Below are 26,812 nucleotides of genomic sequence, written 5' to 3'. Positions count from 1 at the left end.
AATGTCCCTCTGTCTTTCTGAGTGAAGCCTGTTAGTGACGTATGTTTTAAATGTTTCTATTTTAAAGGTTTCTCTCTGGCTCTGTTTTCCTGGATGGAGCTGTTGGTGTCTTGTCTTCTCTTTGGTTTCCGCCCGGCTCATTGCTGATGTGTTTATCTGTGTTAACGTTCTGGAAATCTGTTTCAACAGTTAAACAGCTTCCTAACAATGACAAACTGTTTTCATGTCTTTCAGCTAAGAAAATAAAATTTTTAGTATTAAAAGTGCACTAAAACACACACAGACACGCACACACACACACACACACACACACACACACACACACACACACACACACACGCACACACACACACACACACACACACACACACACACACACACACTTGCAGTTTTAGTTAAAGTTTCATAAGTTTTATATTAAAAGAAGTTGATATGGAAAATTTTCTCTTGCCTTTTTTTTGTTACTTATATGAAATATTGTCAGTTTGGTCTTTAAAATGCCAAAAATTTCCACTTAACTTTACGTTGTGGTCTGTCTGATGATGTAATTTTTCAACAGAATTAGATAATTTGATCAGTTATTCAGTACTTTGGTAGACTTTTTACCAAATACGTTTTGATTCTTTGAGTGATGACTTGGGATACTTTTTACTTTTACTTGAGTCCATTTTTGTTGAAGTGGTTCTGCTCTTACTTGAGTGTAATTTTGGGGTTCTCTCCCCACCTCTGATTGCTGTTCTTCTGTTTTACATAATAAGTGCATCATGTTTATCGGTGAGATGCTGGAGGTGTGAGCTCGGTTCGGTCCAGGTGATGACGCACAAGCCGCCGTCAGAGGGACAGAAAGAGGGATGTTCCGCTGGCAGCCTCGCTTCTCCTCCTCTGACTCAGCAGCGGAGCAGATGGACAGAGGACGGCTGTCATTTTGCTGAGGACCGACCCGCAGGAAGGAGCCGCGCGTAAAGCCGCTGCGCCATGCCGCCTCTCCGCTGACCGTCCCGCATGGTTCTGGCGGGAAACCATGAAGACGACGCGGAAATGTCGCGCGCTGCTGTCGGTGTGTTTGAACCTGGCGGCTCTGCTGTTGTCCACCACCGCCTTCATCACCACCTACTGGTGCGAGGGCACCCAGCGCGTCCCCAAACCCAGCTGCAGCAAGCTGCGGCGCCACAACTGCATCGACTACGGCGTGAACGAGACGGACCAGAGCAAGGTCCACTACAGCTGGGAGACCGGGGACGACCGCTTCCTGTTCCGCCGCTTCCACACCGGCATCTGGTACTCCTGCGAGGAGAACATCCACGGAGCAGGTGGGTACGACCCCGCGGGGAACCCGAGACTCCAGCCACACATGACCAGTCTTTACGGAAAGTTTTGGCGTCCGTACGCGCGCGGAAACAGCACGTATTTTCTACTACTGTTTCTCCTTCTTCTATGTTTTTTTTTTTTTTACGGTTGATAAACAACGAACTTGGTGCCAGCTCGTATTTTTCATTTGAAACTGGATTTCTTGCATGAACGCAGTTATTATTAATAAAGCAGGCGGACTGGGAAAGTCTTAGGATTGAATGTTTTTGTTGATGATCCAGGTTTGCGTAAAATATCGATTTGCACGGATTTGGAAAAGTTTTGATCATGTTTAAATTACTTATAAGATCACAAAACGTGTTCTTTAATGATCTCTAATTTATTCGTTGTTCCAGCATATATTTTTATTATTTTGTTGTTGTTTTCTCTCCCACCTGAGCAGGTGGGCACATCCCTGCAGGAAACACGAGACCAGAAAATAAGAATCTTTACGGATGTTTTAGCAGATTTACGCATGAAAAAGCAGCTCGTGTTTCAGACACTGTTTGTCCTTTTAACCTGGATTTTGTTAGATGAATTCAGTTATTATTAATAAAACAGGCGCACTGGGAAAATCTCCAAGGTTTGCATAGTTTTGCTGAAGAGAGGAGCAGGTTTGGATAAAATATGGACTTGAATTGAAAAGTTTTGATTTTGTTTAAGCTACTAATAAGAACACGAAACATCTTCTTTAGTTATCTTCAACTTAGTTACTTTTTATCCTTTGTTCCGGTATTTTTGTTGTTGTTGTTTTTTCCTCCTTCTCTTTTCCACTCCTCCCAAAATATCTCTGTGATCCCAGATTAATCATGAAGAATATTAGAGAAAAGGAAATTAATCCTAATTGACATCCTGAACAATTATATATTTTTTGTTGCGACATCATTTGTTAAGTTCTGTGTTTTGTCTTTGTCCTAAATGGATGTTTGTTTATTTTATTAATTTATTATTTGTTCTTGTTATTCATTCTCTTATTTAATTGGTTATTTATTTTGCAGCTCAATGCCTCTGTTTGTTAGTCTGTAATGTTTGTTTTGTATGCACTAATTGGAGAGTAAATAAAAATAATATACACTTTTAACAGTATAAATACAATATCATCTATTTAAAGGGGATCTGTTTCCCTCATTTTGGAGGAAAATGATGCATTTTAATGGGTCCAGTGGAACCATTTGGCTGGATGGAAGCGAACAAATAGAATCAAAGACGAAGGAAACCAGGGAGGAAGTTGGTTCGGTTCTATAGTAACATCCAAAGTCTGTGATAAATCCATCATCTGGACGTGGAGACAGGAGGGACCTGCAGACGCATCAGGACATGGACGTCCAATTAACCGGACAACCTGGACAGCAAGAGATCCGTGGTGACTCTGGAGGAGCTGCAGCTGGAATAATCTGCTGACAGGAAAACCTCAGAACCTGGAATATTCGGATCCAAAACAGGAATTTTATTATAAATGAATCAGATGCTCCCTGCTGTCTGCTGGAGTCAGAGAAACTGCAACAATAAAAGCTACAGCTGCTAATACTCTCACAGCGATTAAAATATAAAACCTATATAAAGTCAGTAAAGTTCATAGAAAGGCACAACTACAGGAAATTTAATTTAATTAGCATCTTGTTATAATGAGAAACTTTCTTGCTATGCAAACTTGTTATAAGTTTCTTGTTAAAGCTAGATGTGAATCATGTTTTAATGTGAAACTTCATGCTGAACTCATTAAATGAGAAAGTTTCCTCTTGCAAAAAGATACAAAACTTGTTAAAACAAGAAACGTTCTCATGTTGACATCAAACCTTCCTCATTACTGCCAGAAAGTTTCTCGTTACAATGAGAAATAAACTTTTGTTTTAACAAAACTAATTTTAACGGAAAATCTTCTTGTCTTCATAATATTCATTTTATATATTATATAATACAATCTATAATCAATAATGTTTATATTGACACAGAAAATTTATCGTGTTAATGAAAAAGTTGCTTTAACGAGTTTGTTTTCTCGTTAAAGTTTCTCACATTAAGTTTCTTATTCAAAGCTTGTTGCTATGAGAAACTAATTTTAGCTCCTGAATCTTTGGCAGTGAAATACTTCCATATTTGTTGAACAAAACCATGAAATGATCACAAAGCTCCACGATAAAAACCCTGTGACCAACTTTATTTCACTTTTTCTTTTTGATCCTTTTCTTCTTTCTTTCTTTCTCTTTTAATTGTAAGTTTTTTTCCTCCCTTTTTCTTCATACCTGGACAACGAACCGAGTTCTTGTTTTCATCTATTCTCCATTTTTCTGAGCTCAGTCTACGTTCTCTACAAATTGAAACCCACTTTTTATTATTTTTGCTGAAATCAGTTTTTTTGCTCATATTACCAGTTAAATGCGACTGCAGTCAGATGACCCCCAGCTGACCCCCGTGATGTCACACATTACTGACTGTTTATGGCAGTAAAAATGGATCAGAGAGAGTCTCTTTTACCGTCCGTCTGGATCAAAGTTATTCAGCAACAAGATAATCATCAATATCGTCGTGAGATCATAACAAGACAAAGAAAACCGACAAAATGGGACGATTAAAGAGACCAAAACGGTTGAAAAATTACCAGTGAGGCATGGTGGTGGCAGCATCATGCTGTGGTGATGGAAGCTTTAAAAAGGAACTAAAGCTGTAGAAACATTTACTTTCCAGGCAGACAGCAATCCGAAGCATCCAGATAAAGTTACAGCGACAGTTTAGAGACAACAAGGTAGAGGTTCTGGAGTGGCCTAGTCAAAGCCCAGACCTGTTGACAGCTGATCCCCAGAGCTGGAGCAGAAATCTGCAGATCCACACAGACTCCCAGCCAAATACTGACCTGAAATAATTTCATGTTAAGTATTTTTATTTACTTGTTTTTATTTTGAAGAATTTAGTTTTTATTTTGACATGAAGTTTTTTTTTGTATATTTTCGGTTGTTTTTTTTAAAAACCTCATTTTGTTGATTATGATTTGTGGGAGCAGCAGTCGGGTGAAGTTGTCTGTTTCTGTGGAAAGTCTTTTTTAGGTGATTTTATTTCTGTTTTAACTGGAGAACAAAATGAGATAAAAACCTCATTTAAGTTCATCGTGTTTTAAGATTCTCCAGTTTTTATTTATGAGCGTCGGGGGTTTGAAGCGTTCAGAGAAGAGCCTGGCTAAAGGCTAAAGGTTAAAGGTTAAATTAAAGCAGACAGCGAGGATTAGTTGTTACACGGAGAGATCAGCTGGTTCTGGTCCAACGGGTCGGCAGAACCAACATCCAACTGAAATCAAATGTAATAACCGACCTTTAACCCCGAGCCGGCAGAGTCTCTTTTACCGTCCGTCCGTCCCTCCATCCAATATTTTCTGTATTTCTTTCATTGAACTCTTGAACTTATTCTGGGACCTTTGGCCCTTTACGGAACAATATATCTGTCAAAAGTATTTTCTATCGTTTGTTTTGGTTTTTGCTTCATAATAATCACAATAAAATATAAATATTCTTTATTGTCCAGCAGCAAAGTGATATAAAATATGATGAAACAATAAAAATAGACCACAATAATGTCAACTTTGCAACATCAGAAAAATTATTAATAACAGCATTCTCAGATTCAAAGAAATGTTCAATTTTATTACATTTAAATGACCAAAGTTTGTGACAAACAGTTAAACCTGCATCCTGCTGTATAATTAGCCTGATTATATCTGCATATGGATTCATCCTGCTCTCTGTTTTAACTAAATAATTCAGACTGACACTCAGGTACATTACCTGTTGTTTCTCCCAACCATTGGTTCTCATCAGAGCCGTAATTAACCTCCAGACGACATCGAGCCGCTGATTAAACAGGCTGGCAGCTGCAGGCGGCGCCACCAGAGCCACATCCAAACACCAATGATGGGACTTTGAAGAGAAACTGAGAGAAAGGATGTTTGAAAGCACCTGAAGCCTGAAATTAATCAGTTTCTTTACTTCCTGATGAACTGGAAATGTGATGAGTGCAAATATCCGTCACCTTTGTTGAGTAATTAACATTTCAGAGCAGCTCTGTGAGAAGGAGTTTGCAGGAATACTGATTGTGCTGCCGGTCCTGTCGGGTCACAGAAGAGCTGCTCACTCTTAATTACATTTTAAATTCATGTCTTAATCAGACGCTGCTCACCTTTCGGCTGACGTAACGTTCATCAGATTTGATCTTTTTTTACCACCTGAGCTCTTTTAACCTCAGAAGAAATTACTGGAGAGATTTTAGATACGTTTCTAAAATAGTTTCCTCTACATTTGGATTACAGATCTATATAAACAGATCTATGCAGGACACCTTGGACTTCAATTTTGTTCGTTTTCTTTTTTTTTTTTACAGTTTTTCAGATTAACACAAAAACACTGAGATAATATTTAAGCTGAAAATAATTCTGAAAGTGAAAAATAAAACCTTGAATCCAAAAAGTAGCTTTGAATATTTTTTGTTTGCTATTATATTTCAGTTCCAAACGTTTTTCCGGTTTTAAAACTTTTTTCTTTAATTTTTTGCCAGTTTCTAAAGAATTTTTCAATTTTTCTTTTTTCAGTTTCAAAATTAAACTTCAATTTAACTTTTTTTTTCAGTTTTAAATTGTTTTGCTTAAAATTCTTTTTTCAGTCTCTTTAAAGCAAACCAGATTGAGCTCCATAGTATAGAAATAGAGTTTTAAAAAGTCGTAAAGGAGCTGGATTATTCCTGTGGAGGCAGACGGAGTTCTCCTGACTGTCTTCATCTGGGCTGGGCGGTGTTGTGAGTGCGTTGGTAATCAGGCTGGTTATGGATGGACCTGCCTCTTGTCTGTGACACCGCAGCCGCTGAGTTATGGCTGGTGCTGCGGCTGCTGATCTGTGACCCGCCGGGTCGCCCAGAGCGCTGATGAACTCCCAGCAGCCGGCGGAGCGTGGCAGAAAGAAAGAATCACCAAGCAGAGAAAACTCCCAACAACCTGAGAGAAATGTTTTTAATCCTGCAGCTCTGAACACAGGAGAAAAATTAATTACTTCAACAAATGTAAATTATATGACAATATTTACAACAGAACTGATTTCAGAAGTTTAGTTCTTATGAAAGTTTGGATTGTCATGGAAGCAAAAGAGAAAACAATGAAATCGTCTTCTATCGCTTAAAGACTCGGCTTATTTTCCAAATAACTTCCAGTTTGATGACATCATGTGAATAAAATGGAGGCTGGGCAGAAGCCCAGGGCGCCAAGTTCTGGGGCTCCAAAGATTTAGGATATCTTTGTAATAAACATGTTTTACAAACATTGTATCTTATATAAATTCATACAAAGTGCAGTGTTTTAATATAAACTATACTCATATATTTGAAAATATTAAACTTTTCTTGGGATCAGCATGGAGCCGTGGCACATGTCTACGCACGTATTACATGTATTAATGTAAAATTATTTTTTTTAGTTATTAAAATAAAATTTTAATTTAATTTCAATTATTTTATTGAGTTACTAAGATTAAAGCCTTTTTATAAAATATTAAAAATGCAAAAATACAAACATTTAAAATCTAATAACAATATTCTGAAGTGAAGTTTTTCATTTTAGATGCAAAATATTTATATTTTTGTACAGTTTCGAATTAATTATTGCTTGGATTATGTTTTTTATTTTCAACCAAAGGTCTTTTAAGTCTGTATATTCCAGTTAATTTATTACTAAATTAGTTGACGGTTATTCCAGTAATCGGTTAATCCGATTAATCATTTCAGCCGTAATTGATGTAACAGCGACAGAATAGCTAAACCTTCATTTCTGTAAAGAATTTATGATCAAGTTTTTGAATAAAATCACAATTTTTCACTCCATTTCTTCTTGGTTTATCATTAAAGGTGAGAGTATAACGTTGTTTCCTGATAGAAGAAACTCTGCAGCTTAATAAGACGCTGATTAGACCGCCAGTGTTAATAAACCTGACATGTTAACTGGTAGCAGCTCTATTTGCTCCTCCTGTCATTTCCTCCCTCCGTTCTGGCTCGTCCGCTGCTCTGTTTGCCTCATTTCACCTTTTTCTTCACCTTTTCTCTCCTCCATCGCTCCCTCTGCCTCTGCTCTCAGGTGAGAAGTGCAGGAGCTTCATTGATCTGGCTCCGGCGTCGGAGAGAGGTGAGTAATGACGGTCATTACGGCTGCGCCGCCGCTTCCTGCTGCTGCCCACCTGTTCCCAGAGCCCAGGGAAATCCGAGGAAAAGAAGGGGAAAAAACAAAAACATCTCTTTTCTGGGCTCTCTGTGTTCATCAGGAGGAGCTAAACGAGTCAACCTGCAGAGACCGAAATGGGATTTTTAAATTCATTTCTTAAGAAGGCATCTTCATCTCCTGAAAGAGGAAATAACTAAAACCTTCATAAAGTGAGTTTATAACAGATGCAGAACCGTTGAAGGAGATGTTGATGATGCTTTGCTTAAAATAAAGCACAGCAGGGCCGGCCCGAGGCATCTGCAAGTTCAACAGCTGATTAGGACCCTCACCACCAGGGGGCTCCAAGTTCACCAAGCCAGAAAAATCAGGTGGAGGAAACTGATAAATGATCAAGCTGAGAATCTTTGTTTGATTTATTGATATTCTGTCTAAATCCCACCTGATCGGTTTTCCGTCTGACTCCAGAATCCTGCTGGTGTTTATATCCTGAAGCCGAATATCTGCGCATTCAGAAGAAATTGAATACTTTTGGTACCTTTAGCTTCACACTGAGCTGCTTGTCAATAATAAAAGTTCTGAGATGTTTCATCTGTTAAAACCAGAGCAGCAGTGAAGACGGGATTCGCTGGACAAACTTCTTCTTTCATCTTTTCAAGTTAAATTCCTGCTTGGTGAATTTGTAGGTGGACAAGAGTTCGATTGAGTTTCACAAAAACCTCTGGTTTACCTTCGAACCTGAGGGAGTATTCACACCTGACATGTTTGGTCCACTTTAAACGGACCAGAGTTCGATTCCCCCGACACACTAAGGGCGTTTCCTATTTTGGTCAAACTGAGTATACCAGACTGTCAGGTGGGAAAACATCCTGAAAACATTTAACGCACCTTTAAATTTGAAGACCTTTTAAATTAAATAATCATATACAGCGTAGTGAGTCTGCATTAAACAAAATGCTTCCCCGAAGAAACTCAGTTTGTGAGTTATTCAGTGTTTTACCAAAATCCAGCTGTGAATTAATTAATAAGGATCCTTCGTTGTGAGCCGCCCTGAGGGTCTAAATTTAATTAAATGTCCATTTTTGTTTTGGTAATCTATAGAGGAGCCCTGAAAAAAACAAGCTTCACACTCAGGACCCGCAGACGTCACGCGCCGCTGACACAAACATGCACACGGCGTAATTAAAGTCAGTAATTATATCCGCTCGTGTTGCGAGTCGGTCTGATGAGCTGCTGCCTTCCTGTTATCAGTCGAGTCCCTCAGCATGTTTTATTGACTGTCTGCTGATACACATTCAGGACGACAGAGGCGGGAAACCCGACACTGCGTCCGCCTCCAGAGGGCTCATGTTTTCTCTGTCAGGAATAAAAACTTTCTGCTCAAGAGAGAAACGGAGTCAGTGGATGAAACAGATGCAAAATCACCTCATCTGAATAGTCATGATTGGGAAATCCTTTGAATAATGTAGCAGGGTAAATTACAAGTTTGAATGTTTTGCTAATTAATGTGGGAGAAGCTGATGGTGTTAAATACTGGTGGGGTTTCCTCTTGGTTCTCCAAGTTCAAAGTTCAAAAATACTTAAATTAAAACTCATTTCATCTAAAACAGTACAGCTGTAAGCAGGAACCATCTCCAGCAGCGTTCCCTCGTTAGCAGAGCTCCATAAATGAGAGCAGCTGCTGTCATTGCAGGTGTGCTGTGGCTGTCGGTGGTTTCAGAGGTGCTGTACATCCTGCTGCTGGTGGTCGGCTTCAGCCTCATGTGTCTGGAGCTTTTCCACTCCAGCAACGTCATCGACGGACTCAAACTCAATGCCTTCGCCGCCGTCTTCACCGTCCTGTCCGGTAAGAAACGGATGAATCCACTGCTTCAGCTTATTTCATACTCCTAAAATACTTTTAAACTTCAAATATTCACTTCTAGTACCTCAGAAGCAGTAAATAAATGTTTCATCATGACTGTTATCCTATTTTTGTTCCTCAGAATAGACAAAAACAGCTTTAGACCAAGAAAACAGAAAATGTCAACATAAAAAAAGTTTAATTGTGACTTTAAAAATGTAAGGCAAATATGCAATAACCTTTTTATTTTACAACTAATTTATTTAGAAATTTATATTCTACAAAAATCAGAAAAACATTAAAATGTTGAACATTTATTTCATCATTCAGCAGGTAAAAAAAATAATGAAAAGTTTAATCATCTGAGTCAGAGAACATCTATTCAAAATTAACAGCTAAAATGCAGCTAATTATCTACATTTAATGAGAAATGAAAAACAAATGCAACTATTTTACTGCTTTAAATAGTTAATTGTTATTTTCTATAAGGTAGTCATTACCTTTATTTTCCACATAAACTGTTTTTCAATCAATCATGTAGTCCAGGTGTGAAAAACTTTTCCTTAAAATATAAAATTCAAGCATTTTCTAGGATTTCCAGCATTTCTTCTTCATGGCTGGAGGACTGAGCCAGATGTTTTAGTTCCAGGCTTCACTGTTTTCCTGCCAGGAGTTTTTAACCAGACTCAAGTTAAACCTCTTACACCAGAAGTGGCTCTGATCTCCGTCCTCCGACGACAAATCCACCAGAAACAGGAAAGACTGAAAAACGATTCGCTGCTTTCTAGATTTATCAGATGATCATGAGACTGAGTGACATAAAACCTGATGGACGGATGGCCGATCAGAACCGGGCCAGCCGATCAGAACCGGGCCAGCCGATCAGAACCAGGCCAGCCGATCAGAACCGGGCCAGCCGATCAGAACCAGGCCAGCCGATCAGAACCGGGCCAGCTGATCAGAACCGGGCCAGCCGATCAGAACCAGGCCAGCTGATCAGAACCGGGCCAGCCGATCAGAACCGGGCCAGCCGATCAGAACCGGGTCAGCCGATCAGAACCGGGCCAGCCGATCAGAACCGGGCCAGCCGATCAGAACCGGGCCAGCCGATCAGAACCGGGCCAGCCGATCAGAACCGGGCCAGCCGATCAGAACCGGGCCAGCCGATCAGAACCGGGCCAGCTGATCAGAACCAGGCCAGCCGATCAGAACCAGCCCAGCTGACTGACTGTGATCCACGGCCCCGACAGGCTTCCACTCGTTCACCTTCTGGTTTTTGATTTGCTGTGATCTTGTGATTGAAGCTCCATGTCTAACTGATTTGCTTCCTGATCACAGAGCATTAAATCAATTTATTCAGAGTAATTCTGAGGACTGGAAAGGTTCTGGTTTATTCCTGAGGCTGCAGAGATTTACTGCTGCTGTGTTTCCACTAATGATCCTGAGTCAGCGCCGTTATGTAAGAAATAAAATGTAACTTAGAACCTTTTTAACCAGCTTCATCTGTGAACTGTCATCATATGCAAATTTAATACCATAAAATTTTGTTTTAATATAAAAAATGCATAAAGAAGGGATCATAAGTGTGTTAATGAAAAAGTAACAAAATTCTTTAATAAAATGAAACTCAGTAGATCCTAAATATGTTTTTGGGGGAGCCTTTCAGATGCTTTGCTGCTATAATTTTATTGGATTTATTTATTTTTCAGTTCTCTTAAATATTGTTCACCCTTCACTGTAAAACATTGTGTGTTTTCTGGCTTTTAAAACTGTGCACAGTTTATCTAAAGCCCAAAAAGCATAAAAAAAATGTTTAAATATAATTTACAAATGGTTTGTAGAGAATAAAGCTTCTTTATTTTTGTCTCCTTAGAAGCTAAATGTTCCTTCAATGTTAGATATTTCCGTTGGATGTTAAATCCAGATGTGAACTCTTTTGCATGATCTTTTCCCCTGCAGGTCTTCTGGGTATGGTGGCCCACATGATGTACACTCAGGTGTTCCAGATCACAGTCAGTCTGGGTCCTGAAGACTGGAGGCCCCACAGCTGGGACTACGGTTGGTCCTTCTGGTCAGTCGCTTTTGCTTAAAACTCACTTTAATGGTCAACAAATGGAGAAAAAAATTAATTTTATGATTTTTTTAAAAAGACACACATTAAAAAAACTATTTTTAATGTAGATTTGTGTAAGATTTAATTAATTTACTAACTATTTTGGCAATGGGATTTAGGTAATATTCTGATCAGTTGTGATATTTATGCAGTTGTTCATGTGGACGTTCCTCTCAGTTACTTCAGGGTTTCTTTCAGTTTTTCAAAGACTGAAAGAAACATTTATAGGTCCTTTATTGTACGTCTTCGTTAGCATAGGACCAAAAAAAAATTGGAGGGCTGATCTTGCCAAAATTGGCACAAAATATAGAAATAAAAAATTCCTTGATGAAGTACATAATGTGCCAAATATTGCATCCCCAAAACAAAAACCTCTTATCTCCCTTAGATAAAAAGATAAGTTAGTTATTTTATTATTCAGTGTGACATGCATTAATATTTGCTTATAATTTTTTACAATTTAACGGTAGCACTGCTATTCAAACTTCCATTTTATTTCCATCAACACATCAGCAGTGATGTCCTGTATGACTGCAGGAACACAGAGAACCACATTTAAACCAGACAAAGTGCAGAACAGCAGAGACATCAGAGTAATCGACCCTGACCAACAATCAGAGGCTAGTTGGGTTTACAGAACTCTGCAGAGCCTCCAAACCAACCAACCGTTACTCCGGCCAGTCGTGGTGCAGTGAATTTTGTCTGGACTCTGTGGATCAGAGTCATGGATTCAATGATTCTGCAGAAGGACAGAAAACCAGCTGAGTGATTCACTCCGACTCTGGAGGAAACACGACCTTCCAGATGTTGTTGTGACCAAATTTAGAACTGGAACAATCTGAAGCCCACGATGTGTCATTACCTCCAAATCCACATTTCTTTCTCTGGCCTGCGATGCTGATGTTCTTGTATGCAACGTCTACAGAAACTATTCCTTTCCACTCCACCTCCCAGTAACAACGTCCAGTGAGACTCTTTACTCAGAATCTGAAACCATCCAGTGAATCTGGGACTGGAAGAAGACTGAGGTTGCTTCACAAGTGTCACCTTCCTGTTCCCCTGTGATAGTACCAGATGTCTGTGTGCTGTGTTTGGATCCAAAGTGATTTCACATTAATATTTTAAGATTCTAGCTCTGCTCTTTGGTTCTGGTTCTGACAGAAGAACATCCTCCTCAGTGACCATCAGTGAGATGTTTGTCCATGAGTCTCTCAGGACGTCTTGTAGTTTCTCTCTGAGCTCTGACAGCTGCTGTCACGTCCTCAAAGTGTCTCAGAGGACGGATGTTGATGCTGGATGAGTGTGTAGACTCACTGAGTGCTGGCAGTGAGGGGTAGTTGAGGAGAAACTGGTTGTGATCCTCTGTGTGTGAGAGCTGCTCCAGCTCAGCGTCTTTCCTCTTCAGCTCAGTGATCTCCTGCTCCAGCTTCTCCTGAACATCTTTGACTCGACTCACTTCAGTTTCCTGCTGGGATCTGATCTGCTGCTTCATGGTCTTTATGTTCCTCCATTAAACAGATGAGACGAATACACGTCTGATCAGTGCGGCAGAACATCTTCATCACCTCATCATGCTGAGAGCAGATGTTCTCCTGCAGGTTCTTGGATGGCTCCACCAGTTTCTGTTTCTTCAGTCCAGGGACATCAAGGTGAGGTTGGAGGTGATTCCTACAGTAGGAAACCAAACAGACCAGACAAGACTTGAAGGCTTTCAGTTTTCTTCTAGTGCAAAAATCACAGGCCACATCTTCAGGTCCAGCATAGCAGTGATCAGCAGGCGAAGCTGGGAATCCAGTCTTCTTCAGCTGCTCCACTAAAGCTGCTAGCATGGTGCTCTTCTTCAGCACAGGCCTGGATGTGATCGTCTCCCTGCAATGAGGGCAGCTGTGGATTCCCTTCTGATCCTCTGCATACCACTGGGTTTTAATACAGCTTTCACCTTCAGCAGGTGTTGGTTCTTCCCAGATTCAAGGTGTGCTTAAGGGCAGGAAGAGGAGGGAGGAATATCAAGGTGAAGAAAAGTCTGGAAGATGACTAAACAAATGAATGACGTAAGTAGAATCAGATCAAGTTTATTTGTGTATCACGTTTCAGCAACAAGGAAGTTCAAAGTCCTTTACATCATAAAAACATCATATAGTCATAAATTATGAAACGAGCAATAAACATTGCAGTTTATCAAATGCCATCAAGCAAAAAACACATCAATTATGTTGATCAATGTCCTACTTACTGCTAATCAAGAGCAGCTCTACTCAGGTAGGTTTTTAGCCTCCATTTAAAGGAACTCAGTGTTTCGGCTGTTTTCTAGACGTTTGCTCCAGATTAGAGATGCATAGAAAATGAATTCTGGGGATGCAGAGCAGACCTGAGTGGTCTGTAAGGTTGATAAAACAGCCCAACCTGAAGGCGCAGGTGCAGGCGAGTGACAGAGCCGCTGTCTCTCAGATAATCATCCAGTCCGGACCTTCACAGCTCTCTGCTCATTGGTAAAACCGAGCTGCAGCTCCTGTCGACGCTCAAACAAATCACCCGTCAAACAAGGACAGGGAGAACAACCTCATCTGCTTGATACTCTCCTTCCATAAACCTCCGACCTCGTATGCTGTGCGTTTTTTACGACATGTAGTCACAATCTTTAGTGCCAGGAAGCTTCAGTCCTTTCATTAGAGTCCCTCATTCTGCACAGAAACCAGGCCGAAATGTCCTGAAGCCGATGTTGTTCATCTGCAGCATTACCAGCATTTTAAAAGGATTATATTAACTGTTAATATAATAAAAAAATTCATATCCATTTTTCACATTTTATCACATTCAGTCTTTCCAGCCCCAGACCATCACGCTGCCACTACCGTGTTCTGGTACTACGTCCCACCAGATGTAATGTGCATGGACTCTAACAGAAGAATTTCACCAGACCTCCTGAGATCATCAAGATGTTTCTTTTACTCCATGGAAACACAGCTGGCAGGAACTGCAGAGGTTTAGATGTTTTCATTTCGGTCTTCCTCTCCTGGGAAGGTTCTCCACTCATCTTTTCTCCATGTGTGGATCATGGTTCTCCCCTTGGTTCTCTGGAGTCCCAGCCTGGTAAAAACCAGCCCCTTGTTCTACGCTTTGCTTCATACAGAGGGCCTGTGAATCTGCCTGGGTGACCGTTTAACCCACTCACTAATGTTTGACCGTGACATAATGTAACGTGCTAGATTGATGAGGTTTATATATTTGGAGCCATGGCCAACATGGACTGAATTGTTTTGTTCTCTTCATCTGCTGCCATTACAAATCTACAACTCTACAATTCTAAAACAGCACAGAAAATTGACAACTCCTCCTTCTTCAACCAATTAAAATTTATCTTAATGGGAGAAATCCCAGACAGAGCACTGAAGGCAGATGAAAATCTAATCGTACATGAAGGCGATGGCCAGACTACTGGAGTCCCAAAGCATTAAAAATGTCTCAGCAATCATTTCCAGACTGATGCCAACGACTTTCTTGAATTTCTTTAGCTCAGAGATCAATGTGTTACTTTTTGCGCCTACTTCATGACGTCAGGCAGGTTCTGCTTAAGTAAATCCTCGGGTGTAGGCAGCAGGTGTTGCTTGGGAAATTGAACCGTGGTAGTTAATCACAGTGTGTTTGGTAGAAAACTCTCACTTTGACTGTGATTTTCTCTTTGCGTCTCCATCCAGCATGGCGTGGGGTTCCTTCACCTGCTGCATGGCCGCCTCCGTCACCACCCTCAACTCCTACACCAAGACCGTCATCGAGTTCCGACACAAACGCAAGCTGTTTGAGCAGGGGCTGCGCGAGGAGCAGAGCTACCTGGACCAGGAGGCCTTCCACTACTTCCGGGAGCGCTCCCTGCAGTCCGTCTCCGGCTCTGTGGAGGTCTACCCCAGCCACGGCGGCCCCAGAGCCGGACTCATTGGGCCCGGCCCAGCTCCGGGTGCGGGTCATGGGAAAATGAGGGGAACGTCAGCCTCCATAGACCTGGGGGAGAACACAGACTCTCTGGGGGAGGAGCAGTGCTGAGGCCTGGAGGCTCTAGACCGTTTTCCTCAGCAGACCTGCTCAACAACAGAACAGGACCAGAAATAAAATGGAAACGTATGGATTTAACGTGACAGATGCTGTTTGTTTTTGTCAAAATAAATGATGTCAGTCTAAAATGTGAGCGACTGATTGAAGTTTATCACACTGTGTGAAGAGTAGACGTTATCTGACCAGAGTTCATCCATTTTTCAACATTTTTAAGACGTTACCAGATGAGTACTTTTAAATTTTGATGATCAGAATCTGCTGTAGCAGGAAGTTAATCGATATTAAGAAATTCCAAGAGGCAGAACAACAACAGAGAAAATTCAGAAAAGTTTTAAATGTTACTAAAATGGCTACATTGCATACCCATCAAGAAAAGATGGTTGCCATGGTGATTCCCACCTTTTCTGGGCAATACAGTTAAACATTTACACATATTATCTGCCTTTTATTCACCTTATTAAGAAGTCGGGAAGTATTTTAATGCTGAGTCACTGGTTGCCCTGATAAAAAGCAGCAACTTCTACAAAATAATCTGATGAGATTAGATTTAAATGAAATAATCTGATAGAGAAAACAGAAGGATGCCGCTGTGTGTCTCCGCCGGAGGAAACTGTTTGAGTTGTGTAATGTTTTGGTGGATTGTAAATAGCAAGGATTAAATTGACTGAGAATCGCCGTGGTAACCGGGAGGGCTTTGGGGTCAGTGTTAATCCAAACACAAGTTGCAAAGCCCTGTGCTGCCAGGCTGCAAACTGCCGGTTGGTGCCGGATCTTAATGTTCTCTGATGTAAAACGAGCTGAGAGCATTTGGACACTTTGTGTTTTCTCTCTCTCTTTGTCCATATCAGTTCCCAGTAAATTTTCTAACTGCAGACTGAAAGGACTGTGAAGAAAAACCCTTTCAAGACTTTGGGGATTTTTCACATTGGCCAATGCAATCATAAAATGTTTCATGAAATCAACTCTTTAAAATAGCAGGAGGCTTTAAATTAAACCATATCTAATGTTGATTTTCAAAAACATTGGCATTTCAATAATTTTGTCAAGATCATGTAAGATTTTATAATATTGACGAAGACATAAGCTTATGTGTGGCTGGTTAGCTCAGTTGGTTGGAGCGTGGTACTCATAAAGCCAAGGTCATGGGTTCAAACCCCACCCTGACCATCTGAAATTTAAAGTTTTAATAAAATCAACTCTTCAAAATAGCAATAGGCTGTATATTTAACCATTATGCACATTGATTTTGAAAAACATTAGAATGTCAACTCCTTACTCAAATCTTCATTCATGTGGCTGGTTAGCTCAGTTGGTTGGAGCGTAGTACTGAAAAAGCCAAGGTCATGGGTTCAAACCCCACCCTGATCATCTGAAATTTAAAGTTTTAATAAAATCAACTCTTCAAAAATAGTTAGAGGCTGTATATTGAAAGATTATGCACATTGATTTTGAAAAACATTAGAATGTCAACTCCTTACTCAAATCTTCATTGTGGTAAGATCATGTAAGTTTTTTAAATCCATGGAAACTCAACATTATGAGTAACCTTGTACTTAGGAATTCTCTGTCCAGCTGATGTTAGCTCAGCTGGACAGGTGTAGCGCTGGCAATGGTAAGGTAAGTGGTTCAATTCCCTTACTGGTCAATAGAAATCTAAAGTCTTTCAGACAAATAATACTTCAAAATTAAAAAGGGTGTCAAACAAAATCAATACTTCAAAATAAAAATGGTTGTAAAACAAAATCAATACTTCAAAATTAAAATGGTTGTAAAACAAAATCAATACTTCAAAACAAAAATGGTTTTAAAACAAAATCAATACTTTAAAATAAAAAAAGGTATAAAACAAAATCAATACGTCAAAATAAAAAAGGTATAAAATAAAATCAATACTTCAAAATAAAATTTTGCCAGAAAATACACCTTTAAGTATGTTGATTTTGAAAAACTTTACAGCATTTCTTCAAATCTTCATTGTAGAAAGATCATGTACGTTTTTATAATATTGACGAAGACATAGCCTTATGTGTGGCTGGTTAGCTCAGTTGGTTGGAGCGTGGTACTCATAAAGCCAAGGTCATGGGTTCAAACCCCACATTGGCCAATGGTATCATGAAGTCAACTCTTTAAAATAACAGGAGGCTTTAAATTAAACCACATTTAATGTTGATTTTCAAAAACATTTGCATTTCTGTGATTTTGTCAAGATCATGTAAGTTTTTATAATATTGACGAAGACTTAAGCTTATGTGTGGCTGGTTAGCTCAGTTGGTTGGCGCGTGGTACTTGTAAAGCCAAGGTCATGGGTTCAATCTCCACATTGGCCAATGCTATCATGAAATGTTTCATGAAGTCAACTCTTTAAAATAACAGGAGGCTTTAAATTAAACCACATTTATTGTTGATTTTCAAAGACATTTGCATTTCTATGATTTTGTCAAGATCATGTAAGTTTTTATAATATTGACGAAGACTTAGGATTATGTGTGACTGGTTAGCTCAGTTGGTTGGAGCGTGGTACCTATAAAGCCAAGGTCATGGGTTCAATCCCCACATAGGCCAATGCTATCATGAAATGTTTCATGAAGTCAACTCTTTAAAATAGCAGGAGGCTTTAAATTAAACAACATTTAATGTTGATTTTCAAAAACATTTGCATTTCTGATTTTGTCAAGATCATGTAAGTTTTTATAATATTGACGAAGACATAAGCCTATGTGTGACTGGTTAGCTCAGTTGGTTGGAGCGTGGTACTCATAAAGCCAAGGTCATGGGTTCAATCTCCACATTGGCCAATGCTATCATGAAATGTTTCATGAAGTCAACTCTTTAAAATAACAGGAGGCTTTAAATTAAACCACATTTATTGTTGATTTTCAAAGACATTTGCATTTCTATGATTTTGTCAAGATCATGTAAGTTTTTTATAATATTGACGAAGACGTAGGCTTATGTGTGACTGGTTAGTTCAGTTGGTCAGTGCGTGGTACTCATAAAGCCAAGGTCATAGTTTCAAACCCCACATTGGCCAATGGTTTCATGAAGTCAACTCTTTAAAATAGCAGGAGGCTTTAAATTAAACCACATTTAATGTTGATTTTCAAAAACATTTGCATTTCTGATTTTGTCAATATCATGTAAGTTTTTCTAATATTGAAGAAGACGTATAATTTTGTGTGGTTGGTTAGCTCAGTTGGTTGGAGCGTGGGACTCGTAAAGCCAAGGTCATGGGTTCAATCTCCACATTGGCCAATGCTATCATGAAATGTTTCATGAAGTCAACTCTATGAATAGCAGGAGGCTTTAAATTAAACCACATTTTAATGTTGATTTTCAAAAACATTTGCATTTCTGATTTTGTCAATATCATGTAAGTTTTTATAATATTGAAGAAGACGTATAATTTTGTGTGGTTGGTTAGCTCAGTTGGTTGGAGTGTCGAACTCAGAAAGCCAAGGTCATGGGTTCAAACCCCACATTGGCCAATGGTTTCATGAAGTCAACTCTTTAAAATAGCAGGAGGCTTTAAATTAAACAACATCTAATGTTGATTTTCAAAGATATTTGCATTTCTATGATTTTGTCAAGATCATGTAAGTTTTTATAATATTGACGAAGACATAAGTTTATGTGTGGCTGGTTAGCTCAGTTGGTTGGAGCGTGGTACTCAGAAAGCCAAGGTCATGGGTTCAAATCCCACCCTGATCATCTGAAATTTAAAGTTTTAATAAAATCAACTCTTCAATATAGAAAGAGGCTATATATTTAACCATTATGCACATTGATTTTGAAAAACATTAGAATGTCAACTCCTTACTCAAATCTTCATTGTGGTAAGATCATGTAAGTTTTTTAAATCCATGGAAACTCAACATTATGAGTAACCTTGTACTTAGGAATTCTCTGTCCAGCTGATGTCAGCTCAGCTGGACAGGTGTAGCGCTGGCAATGGTAAGGTAAGTGGTTCAATTCCCTTACTGGTCAATAGAAATCTAAAGTCTTTCAGACAAATAATACTTCAAAATTAAAAAGGGTGTCAAACAAAATCAATACTTCAAAATAAAAATGGTTGTAAAACAAAATCAATACTTCAAAACAAAAATGGTTGTAAAACAAAATCAATACTTCAAAATAAAAATGGTTATAAATCAATACTTCAAAATAAAAAAGGTATAAAGTAAAATCAATACTTCAAAATAAAATTTTGCCAGAAAATACACCTTTAAGCATGTTGATTTTGAAAAACTTTACAGCATTTCTTCAAATCGTCATTGTGTTAAGATCATGTAAGTTTTTTAAATCCATGGAAACTCAACATTATGAGTAACCTTGTACTCAGGAAGTTTCTGTCCAGCTGATGTTAGCTCAGCTGGACAGGTGTAGCGCTGGCAATGGTAAGGTTAGTGGTTCAATTCCCTTAATGGTCAATAGAGATCTAAAGTCTTTCAGACAAATAATACTTCAAAATTAAAAAGGGCGTCAAACAAAATCAATACTTCAAAATAAAAATGGTTATAAAACAAAATCAATACTTCAAAATATAAAATGTATAAAACAAAATCAATATGTCAAAATGAAAAAGGTATAAAATAAAATCAATACTTCAAAATAAAATTTTGCCAGAAAATACACCTTTAAGCATGTTGATTTTGAAAAACTTTACAGCATTTCTTCAAATCTTCATTGTCGAAAGATCATGTACGTTTTTATAATATTGACGAAGACATAGCATTATGTGTGGTTGGTTAGCTCAGTTGGTTGGAGCGTTGTACTCATAAAGCCAAGGTCATGGGTTCAAACCCCACATTGGCCAATGGTATCATGAAGTCAACTCTTTAAAATAACAGGAGGCTTTAAATTAAACCACATTTAATGTTGATTTTCAAAAACATTTGCATTTCTATGATTTTGTCAAGATCATGTAAGTTTTTATAATATTGACGAAGACTTAAGCTTATGTGTGGCTGGTTAGCTCAGTTGGTTGGAGCGTGGTACTTGTAAAGCCAAGGTCATGGGTTCAATCTCCACATTGGCCAATGCTATCATGAAATGTTTCATGAAGTCAACTCTTTAAAATAACAGGAGGCTTTAAATTAAACCACATTTATTGTTGATTTTCAAAGACATTTGCATTTCTATGATTTTGTCAAGATCATGTAAGTTTTTATAATATTGACGAAGACGTAGGCTTATGTGTGACTGGTTAGCTCAGTTGGTTGGAGCGTGGTACTCATAAAGCCAAGGTCATGGGTTCAATCTCCACATTGGCCAATGCTATCATGAAATGTTTCATGAAGTCAACTCTTTAAAATAACAGGAGGCTTTAAATTAAACCACATTTATTGTTGATTTTCAAAGACATTTGCATTTCTATGATTTTGTCAAGATCATGTAAGTTTTTTATAATATTGACGAAGAGGCTGCTTATGTGTGACTGGTTAGTTCAGTTGGTCAGTGCGTGGTACTCATAAAGCCAAGGTCATAGTTTCAAACCCCACATTGGCCAATGGTTTCATGAAGTCAACTCTTTAAAATAGCAGGAGGCTTTAAATTAAACCACATTTAATGTTGATTTTCAAAAACATTTGCATTTCTGATTTTGTCAATATCATGTAAGTTTTTATAATATTGACGAAGACATAAGCTTATGTGTGGCTGGTTAGCTCAGTTGGTTGGAGCGTGGTACTCAGAAAGCCAAGGTCATGGGTTCAAACCCCACATTGGCCAATGCTATCATGAAATGTTTCATGAAGTCAACTCTTTAAAATAACAGGAGGCTTTAAATTAAACCCCATTTATTGTTGATTTTCAAAGACATTTGCATTTCTATGATTTTGTCAAGATCATGTAAGTTTTTTATAATATTGACGAAGACGTAGGCTTATGTGTGACTGGTTAGTTCAGTTGGTCAGTGCGTGGTACTCATAAAGCCAAGGTCATAGTTTCAAACCCCACATTGGCCAATGGTTTCATGAAGTCAACTCTTTAAAATAGCAGGAGGCTTTAAATTAAACCACATTTAATGTTGATTTTCAAAAACATTTGCATTTCTGATTTTGTCAATATCATGTAAGTTTTTATAATATTGACGAAGACATAAGCTTATGTGTGGCTGGTTAGCTCAGTTGGTTGGAGCGTGGTACTCAGAAAGCCAAGGTCATGGGTTCAATCCCCACATTAGCCAATGCTATGATGAAATGTTTCATGAAGTCAACTCTTTAAAATAGCAGGAGGCTTTAAATTAAACAACATCTAATGTTGATTTTCAAAGATATTTGCATTTCTATGATTTTGTCAAGATCATATAAGTTTTTATAATATTGACGAAGACATAAGCTTATGTGTGGCTGGTTAGCTCAGTTGGTTGGAGCGTGGTACTCAGAAAGCCAAGGTCATGGGTTCAAACCCCACCCTGATCATCTGAAATTTAAAGTTTTAATAAAATCAACTCTTCAATATAGCAAGAGGCTATATATTTAACCATTATGCACATTGATTTTGAAAAACATTAGAATGTCAACTCCTTACTCAAATCTTCATTGTGGTAAGATCATGTAAGTTTTTTAAATCCATGGAAACTCAACATTATGAGTAACCTTGTAGTTAGGAATTCTCTGTCCAGCTGATGTTAGCTCAGCTGGACAGGTGTAGCGCTGGCAATGGTAAGGCATGTGGTTCAATTCCCTTACTGGTCAATAGAAATCTAAAGTCTTTCAGACAAATAATACTTCAAAATTAAAAAGGGTGTCAAACAAAATCAATACTTCAAAATAAAAATGGTTGTAAAACAAAATCAATACTTCAAAACAAAAATGGTTGTAAAACAAAATCAATACTTCAAAATAAAAATGGTTATAAATCAATACTTCAAAATAAAAAAGGTATAAAATAAAATCAATACTTCAAAATAAAATTTTGCCAGAAAATACACCTTTAAGCATGTTGATTTTGAAAAACTTTACAGCATTTCTTCAAATCTTCATTGTGTTAAGATCATGTAAGTTTTTTAAATCCATGGAAACTCAACATTATGAGTAACCTTGTACTCAGGAAGTTTCTGTCCAGCTGATGTTAGCTCAGCTGGACAGGTGTAGCGCTGGCAATGGTAAGGTAAGTGGTTCAATTCCCTTAATGGTCAATAGAGATCTAAAGTCTTTCAGACAAATAATACTTCAAAATTAAAAAGGGCGTCAAACAAAATCAATACTTCAAAATAAAAATGGTTGTAAAACACAATCAATACTTCAAAATAAAAAAGGTTATAAAACAAAATCAATATGTCAAAATGAAAAAGGTATAAAATAAAATCAATACTTCAAAATAAAATTTTGCCAGAAAATACACCTTTAAGCATGTTGATTTTGAAAAACTTTACAGCATTTCATCAAATCTTCATTGTTGAAAGATCATGTACGTTTTTATAATATTGACAAAGACACAGGATTATGTGTGGCTGGTTAGCTCAGTTGGTTGGAGCGTTGTACTCATAAAGCCAAGGTCATGGGTTCAAACCCCACATTGGCCAATGGTTTCATGAAGTCAACTCTTTAAAATAGCAGGAGGCTTTAAATTAAACAACATCTAATGTTGATTTTCAAAGATATTTGCATTTCTATGATTTTGTCAAGATCATGTAAGTTTTTATAATATTGACGAAGACATAAGCTTATGTGTGGCTGGTTAGCTCAGTTGGTTGGAGCGCGGTACTCAGAAAGCCAAGGTCATGGGTTCAATCCCCACCCTGATCATCTGAAATTTAAAGTTTTAATAAAATCAACTCTTCAATATAGCAAGAGGCTATATATTTAACCATTATGCACATTGATTTTGAAAAACATTAGAATGTCAACTCCTTACTCAAATCTTCATTGTGGTAAGATCATGTAAGTTTTTATAATATTGACGTAGACACAGGATTATGTGTGGCTGGTTAGCTCAGTTGGTTGGAGCGTTGTACTCATAAAGCCAAGGTCATGGGTTCAAACCCCACATTGGCCAATGGTATCATGAAATGTTTCATGAAGTCAACTCTTTAAAATAACAGGAGGCTTTAATTTAAACCACATTTAATGTTGATTTTCAAAAACATTTGCATTTCTATGATTTTGTCAAGATCATGTAAGTTTTTATAATATTGACGAAGACATAAGCTTATGTGTGGTTGGTTAGCTCAGTTGGTTGGAGCGTAGTACTGAAAAAGCCAAGGTCATGGGTTCAAACCCCACCCTGATCATCTGAAATTTAAAGTTTTAATAAAATCAACTCTTCAAAATAGTTAGAGGCTGTATATTGAAAGATTATGCACATTGATTTTGAAAAACATTAGAATGTCAACTCCTTACTCAAATCTTCATTGTGGTAAGATCATGTAAGTTTTTTAAATCCATGGAAACTCAACATTATGAGTAACCTTGTAGTTAGGAATTCTCTGTCCAGCTGATGTTAGCTCAGCTGGACAGGTGTAGCGCTGGCAATGGTAAGGCAAGTGGTTCAATTCCCTTACTGGTCAATAGAAATCTAAAGTCTTTCAGACAAATAATACTTCAAAATTAAAAAGGGTGTCAAACAAAATCAATACTTCAAAATAAAAATGGTTGTAAAACAAAATCAATATTTCAAAATAAAAATGGTTGTAAAACAAAATCAATACTTCAAAACAAAAATGGTTTAAAACAAAATCAATACGTCAAAATAAAATTTTGCCAGAAAATACACCTTTAAGCATGTTGATTTTCTAAAACGTTACAGCATTTCTTCAAATCTTCATTGTAGAAAGATCATGTAGAATATTTTTGTAGAAACGCATCATGTTTCTGGGCCTCAGGCGTAATGAACATGTATTCTGGTAAGACACGATGCTCTTGTGCAGCGATGACACAAACCTGTTGTTTGTTGCTAAATGAGGAACGGCTCTTTCACAGTCCTTGGAGAAAACATTAGTCCTGTCTGCGCCTCCTGAGCCTAATGGGGCCTGATGATGGCGATGCTTCATCTCAAGGTGGAACTGCACATTTCAGTCAGCAGCACAAACTGAGTGACTGTGTGACCTTCTCCTTTGATGATGGCGCAGTTGTTAGCAGCATAAACATGCCGCAGGTTAGAAACACAAATAATCAACAGGGGGTCGGAAGGAGGAACAAAGGAGTGAGAGTCTGGATTTCCATCATGAGGCAGGAATAATCAAACACTTTATTTCCAGATAGTAACAGTCAGTGGCTTGTTTTAACTCCTAAAGTGAACCAGGCTGAACTCTGTTCTGTTTGGGCATCTTTGTTCATAAGTTTCTTCAGATCAGGGATTGAGTTTAATTTCTTCTAGCCTACTTCATGCTGTCAGACAGGTTCTGTTTAAGTGATGCGTTTCTATAGGTGAACCCATAATCAGGCCTGGGTGTAGCAACTGAATTTGAACCAAAACGAAACTGATCTGAAACAATTAACAGTAACAAAATAACAAAAACTAAAGAAATCTGCAAAGGGAAAATGTTTTTTTTATAGAGGCAGAGTTTTACCACACAGCATAACTAGCTGCTAGTTTCTGTTCATGTTAACAGCTGTTTTTTTTCTCACAAAACAATTATTTTAACTTAAATATAAAAATTTGTAAAGAATTAAATATTTTTCATTGAGTTAAACGGACAAAATAAGCATAATTTTAAATTTAAAACCCTTTTTTTCTGCAAAATTGTTAAATAAGTAGACATAAATAGATACATTAGCCCAACAACAAAGATATTTATCATTTTAAAAACGTTATTTAGGTAATTTAAGCATCAGATTGGAGCAAAGTTCATCTTTCCAGAGTTTCAGGAAGCCCTGATTATAAATGGGGCTTCTTTAGAAATGTGAACTGTGACTGCTGACATTAGCTTTAGCTGCTACATGTTTAGCATTGCAATGCTATTTTAGGCTAAATGGCTCTTCTCCATCCTTTTAGTACAACTTTCATACAACAATAGTACTTTCCAGCGTCCAATAAAATCAGTTTAGAAGCAGAAATTAACCCAAATCGGCTCAAAAGAGGCGACTTCTTCCATCCATTGTTAGCGGATCCCGCTTGTGCGTCAGATTTACCGGTGTACCGGAAACATGCCACAAAGGTTCCGGCTCCAAATGTTTGTATTAAAACTATTTTTTAAAAATTATTGCATTACTTTTAAATCCATATACCATATACTAACAAACATAAATCAGTGCATTAAGGTCCCAGCCCTAATAAAAATCAGATTTAATTTGAGGATTTCATCTATATGAAAAGTAACCACTTTCCTGTGAAAAATCATAAATTAAGTGGGAGTAAACACATATTTTGGTTCCTTTTCACTTGGACCTGATTACTGCACTGATCTGTAGAATCAATTAATCATTTAAATTTAACCTGTTTGACAACAGAAGTACGCTCATTCACATCATGTCTCAATCTAAAGAACAGATGAGAAACATAGTAATTGATTATTATTATTATTATTATTATTATTATTATTATTATTATTATTATTATTATTATTATTATTATTATTATTATTATTATTATTATTTTACTTAACCAGTTGAACAAATTCTAATTTTCAACAAGAACCTGTTCAGAAAACAAATATCTGTGAGACTGAAAACGGTCATAAATCTATCAAATTAAAACTAAAAGACTTTCAAATCACAGAAAACTAAATTTGACTCAAGACATAAACAGCATCTCAAATGTTGGTTCAACCTGGTTCTTCCTGCAGTATTTCAGTTTCTTATACGGGTTTACTGCTGCTTAACTAAGCAAACAAAAACACACTAATTATAATCATATAGTAATAGTTAATCAGCCGGTAACTTTACGCTACGATAGAAACATTTTGAAACATATTTGTGTTTTAGCCACAGAAAGACATTGAACCCAGCTGCAGTTGTTATCCCAGCATGCTCCTACAGTCAGGGAGCATGTTGATCATTAAAGGTGGGACTTTTTACAAGGTTGCTCCTTACCAAGTATAAAACACCAGGGATCTGCCTCCTCATATTTCACCTGAAACTCCAGCCTTCAGAAACTCTCCACTGGCTGTGATTTGTGTCCTTCTTGCCTGTCGTTTGTTCGCTTTTTGCTTTTTCAGGCTTGTTTGTTCCCGAATTACGCAGCAGGCCGTCCATAAATATAACCAGAGCGAATAAAACATGTCAGAGCAGCCAGATAAACGTGAGCTGCTGTTTGTAAAGTTATATAGTAAATAATTAACAGCTATATTTTTGGGTTTTTTTGCAAGTCGTAGAAAACAATGTGAGCATTCATTTTTTAA

At 37.8% G+C, this 26,812-nt stretch overlaps 1 protein-coding gene and 3 non-coding genes across 4 annotated transcripts; all 4 read left to right on the top strand.

The window, feature by feature from the left end:
• Positions 1 to 870: 870 nt before the first annotated feature.
• Positions 871 to 15,661, top strand: gsg1l (gsg1-like). Its single transcript, XM_044100372.1, has 5 exons — positions 871 to 1,310; positions 7,448 to 7,495; positions 9,222 to 9,374; positions 11,331 to 11,442; positions 15,180 to 15,661. Exons 1-5 carry the CDS (start codon positions 1,022 to 1,024, stop codon positions 15,520 to 15,522), a joined length of 945 nt encoding a protein of 314 aa, XP_043956307.1. The 5' UTR covers positions 871 to 1,021; the 3' UTR covers positions 15,523 to 15,661.
• Positions 15,662 to 17,561: 1,900 nt separating this feature from the next.
• Positions 17,562 to 17,635, top strand: trnam-cau. Its single transcript has one exon. It is a non-coding gene; the product is annotated as a tRNA-Met (tRNA).
• A 3,549-nt stretch (positions 17,636 to 21,184) lies between these two features.
• trnal-cag lies at positions 21,185 to 21,258 on the top strand. Its single transcript has one exon. It is a non-coding gene; the product is annotated as a tRNA-Leu (tRNA).
• Positions 21,259 to 21,641: 383 nt separating this feature from the next.
• Positions 21,642 to 21,715, top strand: trnal-cag. Its single transcript has one exon. It is a non-coding gene; the product is annotated as a tRNA-Leu (tRNA).
• The last annotated feature ends 5,097 nt before the right edge of the window (positions 21,716 to 26,812 follow it).

The sequence above is a fragment of the Gambusia affinis genome, linkage group LG19, assembly GCF_019740435.1.
Source record: "Gambusia affinis linkage group LG19, SWU_Gaff_1.0, whole genome shotgun sequence".
NCBI classification, from domain to species: Eukaryota; Metazoa; Chordata; class Actinopteri; order Cyprinodontiformes; family Poeciliidae; genus Gambusia; species Gambusia affinis.
The sequence above is the reverse complement of the archived record's forward strand: the minus strand, read 5'-3'. Positions and strand labels throughout refer to the sequence as shown.